Source organism: Microtus ochrogaster, unplaced genomic scaffold, assembly GCF_000317375.1.
Source record: "Microtus ochrogaster isolate Prairie Vole_2 unplaced genomic scaffold, MicOch1.0 UNK13, whole genome shotgun sequence".
NCBI classification, from domain to species: Eukaryota; Metazoa; Chordata; class Mammalia; order Rodentia; family Cricetidae; genus Microtus; species Microtus ochrogaster.
The window spans coordinates 2,884,937-2,896,946 of NW_004949111.1; the positions used below are offsets into that span (position 1 = coordinate 2,884,937).

Sequence of the window (12,010 nt, forward strand, 5' to 3'; positions counted from 1 at the left end):
CCTCTTCGATGCCCATCTTCTTCTTGAAGTAGATTGGTGCTGCCAGGAGCAGATGTGTCTCATTGTCATGAAAAAAACCTAAGTTATTAAAACATTAAATGTCATATTCTGTAGTCTTTGAAAGATATGAAGAATGCCTATCTTACTGAAATATATCTCTATATATCTAGAAAATCTAACTAACATGGCTACAAGCTTGACTATTATAGATGATTATCTATTAACAACCTATATACATTACATTTTTACATGAACTACACAATCACAATACCTTAATCAATATCAGAAATACATATACATATAACAAGATTAACCTTAAATTTATATCAATAAAGCCAAATCCATACCAATGCAAATTATTCATATCTCTATCATATCCTGCTTTAAATGTAAAAGAACATTTATAAACAATATTTGGGAATATGGGCAGTTTTTTTCTCTCCAAACTGCTTCCTGCTGAATGGGGGTGCTGTTATTTAGGTCTTTCATGGTATAACCTGTGTGCTAGATTCATCTCAGTTAGCAGTTGAGTGAAGTAATTTTTTGAAGGTGTTCACAGCAACCATTCAGGAGGACATGGTCTATCATACCATACTGGGATAGAAGCAATCCACAGGGTCTCATCCTCTGTGAAAACAAAAGAAGAAACTCTTCCAAAGTATCATATCCTTAGATCCAAATTCTGAAGTCAAGGTATTTTCAAAATATCTTTCTTGGATTAGTTCAGCAGCATTTATAAACAAATATCTTTTAGCAGCTGTTGCTCCTTCCTCATCATTCAAACAATTCAGAGAGCATAATAGCATACAGTATCAAGATTCTCTGTGTATTTTCCATCTTTGTGTGGCTTTATTTTAACCTCTATTTCGTTTACTTTTAATTTTATTTTTTGAGATAGGTTCTCTGTATATCTTTGTCCTGGAATAACTCTGTAGACCAGGCTGTCCTTGAACTCTCAGAGATCCTTCTGTCTCTGCATCCCAGGCATTGGGATTAAAGCGCATGCTACCACACCTTGAAGTCACAGAGGTCAATCTCCCTCTGCCTCCCAAGTGTTGGAATTAAAGGTGTGTACCACCACACCCAACTACTCTCTATTTTTTTCTTTTTTACTTTTAAGAACTTTAACTTTTAGCCTGCATATATTCTTAACACACTGTAAACCATTTAGAGATTTTCTTCGTTTTTGAATCTCTCTTCACTGTATCTCTCTCTTTTTTTCTGACCACATGAGCCTTTAAATTACTGAGCAATATGGGTAGGATTAAAGCTGTGGCTTTGGCGGCTGGATTTAGCCCATTCCTTAGCTTTCCAGCCTCGTGGCAGAGGTACTGGCTGTAGCCATTTTTATTGCCACAACTCTTTGGCGTTTCAAGGTCCTTGCCAGCAAGCAAGCTGCAATACTCTGCTCACAGACCACACTCATTTGGACTGCTTGAAAGAGTCGGAATCTGTCCTGGCAGGACAGCCCAGAAAGCCAGCATTTTAAAATGGCACAACTTTTTTCTTGCTACGGCTGAAAACAAACAAGCATGCAGTCAGCTTTTATCAACACCATTTAAGTGTCTTGTAGCAGAACCTCTTAAGAGCTGCAGGGTTTTACAGCTAAAACTGAGTCAGGAAGCCTCTCTTAGATGAGAGCGGTTGCTTGCGTCTAGCAAGCAGAGCAGACCCGAGAAATTGTTGCTACCAATAAAACATGCTTTATTATTTCCCAAGCTTTCTCAAGCTTTGTGTGGATTCAGTTATCCATGTCTACCAAACCAAACGTTGGGCGCCATTCTGTTGAAGGAGCTGTGGGCTACGTTTCTGCCATCCTGCTCACGGCCACCTGGCTAGCTTATGCCCCAAAATAACGACATGTAAACTGTATTCATATAAACACTGCTTGGCCCATTTCTATTAATGTGTGTAGCACCACGAGGTGCACTTACCAGGAAGATTCTAGCCTATGTCTATCCTGGGTCGGAGCTTCATCACGTCTGACCCAGAGAAGAGAGGAAATAGTGTCTGTCTGAGGCATCTTACCTCACTTCCTCTTCCTCCCAGCATTCTATTCTGTTTACTCCACCCACCTAAGGGCTGGCCTATTAAATGGGCCAAGGCAGTTTCTTTATTAACCAATGACCTTCCTCCATCAAATTCCTATTTTTTTTTTTAAAAAAAAAATGTGTTCTAGTTGCTTCCTCTTTGCATTTCTTGTCAGAATGCAAGCACAGCACATGCAGGGAAAAGGGAAAATGGAGCTTTCTCTTTCACTAGCATTTCCTTTAAGAGGATATATTTTCTTCAGATTGTAGATTTGGCTGAAGAATAACACTGAAACTTTAGCTCTATAGAGAAACGTTGCTCCGATAGTCATGTAAAGCTTTTAAAATATGACCCATATAACATATCAATACTAGACCACTTATTATTATAATCTAATTTCAAGGAAGAGAGTGCTTATATTTTAACAGTAATATTATAATTGCATTCCTTTGACTAGTATGTGATGTGTGATGAATGGAATTGGTATTAAAGATTTGAAATATTCAGTTGATGAGAACAATATAAACATGAATAATAATGAGGAAATTGGATAGTGAGACCTGTGTTGCATGATTTACACTTTATTCCTAAATGAAATCATTATAAGCAAAATGTTTTCAAATCTCAAAGAATATTTGGGAATTGTGAAGTTAGCGCTCTAAAGATAGAAAAATAAAAAGACCTAACAGTTTTTTCTGTTACTTGTTCTGGTCTTCAGGTCTCCATTATGACAGTGCCAGCAGAAGAACCAGGAAGTTTTGCTGTTCGGGTCATTGAGTTATGCTCTTCAACGATGACATGCATGAAAGGCACATGTAAGCACAGGACTATTTTTCTCTCTCTAAATTCTCCCGTTAATACTTTTTACTGATCTGTAAGACAGAAATGCATATTAGATAATATACTGTTTTGGTAATTTATATATTGTACAATGTATTATTTAATGTTGGTAAAGGTCTTTACAGAAAGTTCTGTCATCTGCAAGCAGTCACTTTTTTCCAATGTGGACACCTTTTATTACCTTGTCTAGATTGTTCTAGTTGATACTTCTTACAATAGAATGAATAGAAGCAATGAATATGGATATACCTATCTCTTTAAAAATTTGCCTCTCCCCCTTTTATCATACTAGGAAATGAACATACAGCCTCATGTATTTCAGGTGATCTAGAACTAAGGCACAACTTCAGCCTTTAAGTGTTCATTGTTGAATTTAGCACAGACAATTTCTTTGCCTATTTGCAGAAAATGAACATCAAGAGTGATAACAGCATGAAATAATAGAACCTGCCATTAATCCTAATAGTGATATTTTCTCGGTGCTAACATTTACCCAGTGCCCTAGGTTGAAGTGGGTTTCCCTTCTCTGTTTCACTTCCTTTAGGTAGGTGCAAGTTCAAGTTTCTAGAAACATAGAAAAGCAGTACCACCGCTAGGAAGCAAGTGTTCAATACACAGAACTTTGGCAAACACTTCATGTCCAAACTAAAATAATACATAATTCAATTGACCCTCTGGGATATTTATTTCTAGATCACTGAGATATAGAAACATTATACATAGTCATCACATTTGACTCTTTTTTCCTTTGTTATATTTCAAGAAATACACAGAGGTAAAAATGTGACATTTGTCTTTTTGTGTTACCTCACTCAATATAATCTTTCCTAGTTCCATCCATTTATATGCAGAGTTCATGCTTTCATTTTTCTTTTTGCTTGAATAGTATTTCATAGTGTATATGTACCACACTTTTATTCTCAGTTGAAGGACATTTAGGTTTTTTTGCATTTTCTAGAATAGAAACAGCAATGAACTTGGTTAAGCAAGTATCTCCAGCGTAGTATATAGCATCCTGTAGACATATGTAAAGAAGTGTTATTGGTGGATCCCGTGATTTTATTTATAGCCTTTTGGGGCATCTACATATTGATTTGCACAGCAGCTGCACCGCTTTTCAATCCCACCAGCAGTGAACAAGAGTTTCTTTTTCCTGCATCCCTTCTTCATATGTTTTCAGTTGCTCTCTTGATCTTTGCTATTCATACCATTTTGAGACAAAAATCTCAAAGCTGTTTTGATTTGCATTTTTCTAGTTGCTATGGACAGTGAACATTTTCTGAGATATTTCTTAGTCATTTTTTTCTTCTTTTGAAAACACTGTCTAGGTGCAAAGCCCAACTCTGGGATTTGAGTTCTTTATATTCTGGATATTAATTGTCTGCCAGATAAAGAGTTGGCAAAGATTCTCTCCCAGTTTGTGAGCTCCAGAATGTTTATAAAGCATGTAATAGTATGTCTATGAATAACAAAGTATCGTTGTATATAGTAAATGTCAAATGCTGTTGATATATTACAAATACATTGGATTATGGAGTCTATGTGTAATGAAACATTATACATTTTAATTTTAAAAAATCATATGTTTTTCCCTTCCCTGGCTCCTTACAAATAAACCCCACATCCCTGCCCATCCAACTTCATATTCTTTCTCTCCTTTTAACAACAACAACAACAACACAGAAAAAACCCACGGTAAATCAAAAAATAAAAAAAAATGACTAATAAGACAAAAAATCTCAAATAATATAAAAAGAAAAAGTCTGTTTTGTATTGACCAGCTACTCTTGGGCATAGTGCCTGCCCTGCCCTTGAGTGAGGTTGCTAAACCCAGTTAGACTCTATTGGAGAAAACTTATTCCCCTTTCCTATAAGGTATTAATTGCAGATAGCTTCTTAGTTAGGGGTGGAGCTTAGAATCCACTTCCCCTTCTTAGTGCTGGAATTTTTGTCTAGCTTGAATATATGCAGGTCTCTGTGTGCTCCCAAAGTCTGTGTGAGTTCATATGTACATCATTCCTATTATATCTGAAAGACACTGTTTCCTAGGAGTCATCCATCACTTCTGACATCTACCCTGTCTTCTCTTCTACATAGATCCCTTAGCCTTACAGAGAAGGATTTGATGAAGACCTCCCATTTAGGACTAAGTGTTCCAAAGTCCCTCACTTTCTGTGCATTTTCTAGTTGTGGGTCTCTTACTAACCATCTACTTCAATAAGAAGATTCTCAGATAATGGTTGAAGTATATGCCGATATATGGGTATATCAGGATGCTACTACAAGTTATTTTATTGTTATGTTTCTTTCAGAGAATAATGGTAATAGATTTTCCCCCAGAACCATAACCAGTTTAGTTTCAGATTCTTGGTCTCTTTAACAGTGTCTGGTATGGTTTCCATTTCATGAAGTAGGTCTCAAATCCAATCAAAAAGTTGTTGCTCTTTCTCCTAACATTTGTGCCACTATAGCATTAGTAAATCTTGTAGTCAGCTCTCTTTTGTAGAGCACAGGGTTTGTAGATGGGTGATTACTTTTCTCTTCTGGTATTCTACGGAGTACCTTCTAGCATGAAGAAACTATACATCAACAAAATTCAATTCAAAAATTAGGTACAGATCTAAACAGAGAATTTTCAATGGAAGAATCATAAATGGTCAAGAAACACCTAAAGAAATTTTCAACATCCTTAGCTATCAGGGAAATGCAAATCAAAACAACTCTAAGATTCCATCTTACATATGTCAGAATGACTAAGATCAAAAACAAAATTGACGGCTCATGCTGGAGAGGATATGGAGCAAGAGGAATACAATTGCTGTTGGGAGTGCAAACGTGTCAAGCCATTTTGGAAATCAGTATGGTGGCTTCTCAGAAAGTTGAGTCTGTCTACCTCAAGACCCAGCTATACTATTCCTGAGCATATGCCCAAAGAATGTTCTACCATACCACATGGACACATGCTCAGCTATGTTCATAGCAGCTTTATTCATAATAAACAGAAGCTAGAAACAAACTAGATGTCCATCAACTGAAGAATGGATAAAGAAAATGCGGTACATTTACACAGTGGAGTATTACTCAGCTATTAAAAACAATAACATGATGGAATTTGCAGGCAAATGGGTGGAACTAGAAAAGGTCATCCTGAATGAGGTAACCCAGATCCAGAAAGACAAACATCCACTCATAGGTGGATAGGTATTGGCCATAAACGATAACCATGTAGTCCACAGACCCAAAGAAGCCATAAACATGAATGGCTCAAGAGGGGACATATTAATCTCAGTGCAAAGGGGTATAGAGTAGACATTGGTTTAGATTTTTAATCTGTTGTGTCTTGTCTCTTCACTAGAAGTTTCTGCTATCTAAAGTTTTATTTATTTAAAGTGTTTAGTTTATCTGTAGATGTGTGTGTGTGTGTGTGTGTGTGTGTGTGTGTGTGTGTGTGTGTGTGTGTGTGTAGTGCTAGGAATGCATATGCCAAGCAGTTGATCTAACCTTTTAGACCTTGGGAAATTCTAAGTCATCCTTAGAAATTATCTTAAATGATTTTGAAAGAAATCAAGTGGCAGGAGCCTCCAGGATTTGCAGGTAGGAAAGAAGCAACTAGTCACATAGACATTTTCAATAATGTATGACAACATTTTAAACAAACTGGCCAAGATCTTTTTGATTCAGAAGCCCTTCCTTTCTTACTTGTTTCTACCTTGATAAAATTCTCTGGTCTTTGCTGTAACTTAATCATTTCATATCAATATAATAGCAGCAGTGTGTACAAATACACTAGCTGGTTTTCCCTTGTTTCTAGCCTGAAAGAGGTACTCTTGAGTTCATTAATGATACTTTGCCTTATCACAGAGAAAAGGAAGCTCTTGATCATTTTTCAATCTGTTTTTCATTCATTATGCAGTATGTGTTATTTTATAAGTTAATAGTGAGACTTAAAGTTTGTTATAATACGTAGCAAAATTTAAGAAAGATACCATATTTGTCATTTCCTTACTTTGTGACTTAATTAGAATTTTGCTTCTGCCTTTCCTTATGCTTTGAGCCTCTTCACAGACTTTCAGGAGCCATTTTAACTCAGACATTGAAAGTCTTTAATAGCACATTTTCCTGTTGCTCCCTAATTTAAGAGTCATTGATGTCATATTTAGTTTCAAATTGTTCTGTTCTTCATCTGTCTTCTAAAATAGAATTGTCTGATAATATCACAGAAGGCTTCCATGTCCTATTCCTGTTGCCTTCATTTTCATTTTGTCTTTTTCTATTTCAAGTCAGGAAAAAAACAGGCAAATATGCCATGTTTTTATTTTGTGTGTCCAAACCTGCTCCTACTTCATTTATTTTTCTCATTTGATGTTCCCTGATGATAAACATAATACTTTATTCAGAATGTTACACTAGCTTTTAAACTACTGCTCTGTCTCTTTTGAGGACTTTATTTTTTTTCCTGAAGCTTCGAATAAAGCACATTGTGAACACAATAAAACATGTTCTTAAAATCTGCATAATTATCTCCTCACAGTCTTATTCAGAAACAACTTAATCCTTTCTCTCATCAAGCAGAGAGAAATGGTAAACTACTATGTGATACGGTAAGGTCCCACATTTTGGATTCTCCTCTGGATTTCTCATATTTGTTCTAATTATGATGAACTGCAAATGATAATTCAAGTTGCTTGTGTTGTATAGATATCAAGTAAAATAACATTCAAGAATAATTCTCCATCTGCAGATTTATGTGTTTTCAGGCACTTAACTATAAATAGATTTTGAAGTGACTTGTTTTCCCTGTGCACAATTACTTAAGAGTAATAGAAAAATCCTAGCTGATCACATCGTATATATTATATAATATAATCACCTTGCCAAATATATGGAGCTGAGCACATGTACTTGTCCTAAAATCAGGCTGAAATGCTGGAATCCTGAGTGAAATTCATCATTCTTTCTATTGGAGGAATCACTTGACAAATGTTGGCAAGCACTGTAACTAATGCAGTTATACCTGAGTAAATCAAATGTAGTCCAAATATATTCCAGTGAGGCTGACTGTATCCATTCCTCAGAGGAAACAAAATGAAATTTATAGAAAGTAAATTATGTGAACTTTGATGATTTAAGGTGAGGTTGTTAAAGAAATACATTTTAAATATTTCAGATATTACCCAAGAGCAAATTAACTTTTTTTCTGAGATGTACTTTATAAATAATTATGATTTTATCATAAAGAGAGGCAAGGAATTAAGGGTTGAAAGATACTGAAATGTTAAAAATGTTTCACGTTAGCTTGTTCTTGTAGCACATGCTTGATAAAAACTTACACTTTTCAGAAAGAAGCTGAGAATTATTTACTAAAGGTATCTTTTTGTACTTTCATGGTAGTCTTTGCTGTTTTAAAATTTTGTCAACTAATAATTATATATGTTAATAAAATGTGACGTTATGATCTATATACATTGTCAAATAGTACAGCTGAAATGATTGTCATGTCTATCACTGCCCTGATATGTTCCCCCTGTGGTAAGAGTATTGAAAAATCTGTTGTTCAGGCAGTTAACTGTGGTGACCCTAATATAACCTGATCGCTAAACTTACCATTTTTGTACAACCAAAACCTCACACACTTTGATCATTGTCTTTTTTTCCTCTCTTCCTACCCTTGGTGATGAGTTTTCTAGTTTTTATAGTATTGACTTTTAAAAGTGTGTGTGTGTGTGTGTGTGTGTGTGTGTGTGTGTGTGTAATTGGGGAGAGAATATATGTGTGTGTGTGTGTGTGTATATATATATATACACACACACACACACATATATGTTACTGACCATAAGTTATTCTTGTTTTACATGTATTGGAATACCATTGTATCCCTTAAGTGTATAATATTATTATGTATTAATTATTAAATTAATTAATTAAATAATATTATTATGTACTTGTAATGAAGATGGAGACCAGTACTTCTTAAGATGCTCATATGCAAAGCCATGCTGAAGGAGATGGAAATGCCAACTATCTTCTTATGATCATTGCACATTATACACATGTTTTATTGTGTTATTACACTATTCCATATAATACATAAAATTTAACTTTTATAGAACAAGCCTATAGAGACTTGTCGCCTAAGGAAACTAGAGATCCTGTCTTTGAAAATAAAAGTGTTTTCAATATCTTCTTAAATTAATTTTTAGTACATTAGAAGCAACTCCCATAGGATAAGGTTGACTACTGCTTAGAAATGTCATTTGTGGATACACACTCTTACAATCCTTCATTATTTATTCAACACACCCTACTATGCAGTGATCTCCTCGGGTAGAGCCAAAACTGTTTAACCAATCTTCAGTTACCTTTTTAACATATATCTCACATTTACTTGCTATGCTGTTATAATTTACAGATATCAGAATCATTCATTATTATTATCCATTGTAATTCAGCAGTGCCCTTGAAGGCTACTGAGGTGTTGAGGCCTATTTGCTCCTATGCTAAATTACCCTGTGTCATGCTTTTGTCACTTCTTGTGTCTACATTTTATATGTCTTCCTTTGTTCTCCTTGTCAGGCTGCTTTCCTGCACCTGGCAGAATGTGCCCTCTGGCAGCACAAGGTACTGAAAGAAAAAGAAAACAAAACCAAAACCTAACATTTAGAAGTCAAAATTCTCTCAACACAGTCAGAAATAACTGTTCACCAAACTTGTTCTGTATCACTGATTTATCTCCCAAGATACCTTATTTTCCAGACTTAATCTACAGACAGTCAGAAACCAAGATAAGTAAGCTTGCCTATAATACATGTAATATTAGCATAAATAAGTCTTTAGTGACGGATTGGGTATTAAGTATTTTGTTTAAAATATTAGGAAAATGAAACAGGTACACTCCCAGTTTTTTGACTGTTGAGAAACATCCCTTTCGATAAAAGCAACATTACTGTACTTGCAATTAAGATGGAGACCAGTACTTCTTAAGGTGCTCATTTCTTCTAGTAATACAGTCCTTTTCTTGGCAACCCTGGATTAGGTAAATTATTATAGAATTTGTTACAGATTTAAAAGTCTTTACATCAACTCAAAGTCGTGTTCTCTTGGTTAATTTGGTTTTGTGCCACTGGGATTGTTAAGAATTTGACATTATTGTGTTTTGTAAAGCCAAACAAATCGTATTATTTCCTAAATGAAGTTTTTTTTTCTAAAATCATTTATGAATGAGCAAGCATCATCTCTGCAACCTTTCCGTTTGACATTCAACTTCATGTTTTTTATAGTTATTCATATGCTATGCAGTTAGAAATCTTTTCCTATACATAATAATCAGGTAGTAACAGCTGTTTTATTCTGGGATTTTATGTTACAGGAAGTTATTTATCTGTGAGATGACTATAGATTCGTGAATATCATATATAATAATGAATAATCTAAAGTTTCATGAAGGTTCTTGTTTATATATTTCTTTCTGGTTTTCAACCCTACTAGGAAAAAGGTTACATACCTTTAATGAAACAAGTTTAGTTAATTTTATACAATTTTCAGTATCTTCTTCCGTTTTCTTGCTTGAAAATGTGATATTTCCATTTGTCCTTATTAGTATTGTTACAAAGCACAGATTTTATTTTCTAAGTATGCTGAAATTTTTTCCTCTTGATCTCAGGTTAACATTCTGGAGTGGTGTTTTTTAACCTTAAATTTTTCCGTGAAAGTGCAAGTTGAGTCAAGTTTTTTTATTTGTTTGTTTGTTTGTTTGTTTGTTTAAGATTTCTGCCTCCTCCCCGCCACCGCCTCCCATTTCCCTCCCCCTCCCCCAAACAAGTCCCCCTCCCTCATCAGCCCGAAGAGCAATCAGGGTTCCCTGCCCTGTGGGAAGTCCAAGGACCACCCACCTCCATCCAGGTCTAGTAAGGTGAGCATCCAAACTGCCTAGGCTCCCCCAAAGCCAGTACATGCAGTAGGATCAAAACCAAATCAGGAGCAGAAGGAGAGATAGCATGAGGAAGGATCTCAGGACCGCGAGGGGTGCACCCACACACTGAGACAATGGGGATGTTCTATTGGGAACTCACCAAGGCCAGCTGGCCTGGGTCTGAAAAAGCCTGGGATAAAACCGGACTTGCTGAACATAGCGAACAGTGAGGACTACTGAGAACTCAAGAACAATGACACTGAGTCAAGTTTTTCAAAGTTGGTTTATGAAACCAAATTGTGTGACATGTGCCAAACTCATTTTCCCATTTGGCACTATAAAGAAAATGTTTTTTCTGACCCTTTCACTTTTATGGGCACATCCACACATTCTTATTTGTGTTATTTTGCATAAATTACAGTTGGCTTTTATGAATCTATATGAAGGATAAGTTATGAGCCACATCAACTCCTATACATATACATTACATTTTCTTTGGTGATACAACAAAACCTACTTTGTTGACTAGCCTGTATTTTAAAATTCCTTTAAAACCTTTGGAACAGATTTGTGTTTTTGTATTCAGTGAATAATTTTAGTGTGTCTGACTTCAGAACATTGAGGAACAGACTTCTTACCTTTTTAACAGCCATTTGCTTATTCTTATTTTATATTCAGATTTTAATGCTGTAAATTTTTGGTTTGCACTTTTATTATCACTAAAATTTTATAGTTTAGAGAATTGGCTTTATAAGACTTTAGCAGTGATAGTACAGATGACCTAATACCACACTTTCTGCTTAATCATGAGGACACCAATGCCTGAGAGAAAAGCTGCATTAGCATTACAGATAGAGAAAGCAGAAGAAACATGAAAAAACAGGACTGTATCATCGTGCTGTACTGTCTCACCCAGCTACCAGATATTAGACTTGTCATTTTTGTATGTCCTCCTGTATGTGTATTTCAATGTATTTCTGAGTGGAAATCTTCTGTCTTTCTAAACAGTATCTTGTGAGAGATATCAGTGTTCCAAAGCAAGTTTTCTAAACAGTTATTTCTGACTTTGTGCTGAGAGAATTTAGACTTCTAAATGCTAGGTTTCTTTTTTTCCTTTCTATTTTCAATGATAATGACTGTGATTAGTAACTGGTTCTGCAAGGGTTATCATTACATACTGGTAATTAAATATTACTTTTATATATGATTTCTTTTTTTTTTTTTTTTTTT

General features: G+C 35.2%; 1 protein-coding gene across 2 annotated transcripts in view; it reads left to right on the top strand.

Moving 5' to 3' along the window:
- Nucleotides 1-12,010, top strand: part of Chm (CHM, Rab escort protein 1) — a 175,270-nt gene that overhangs the window by 132,242 nt on the left and 31,018 nt on the right. For both annotated transcript variants that reach the window (XM_005366706.3, XM_026789034.1), the window contains one exon: nt 2,750-2,846. In XM_005366706.3, the coding sequence (XP_005366763.1) occupies nt 2,750-2,846 (97 nt within the window). The remainder of the gene's footprint in view (nt 1-2,749; nt 2,847-12,010) is intronic.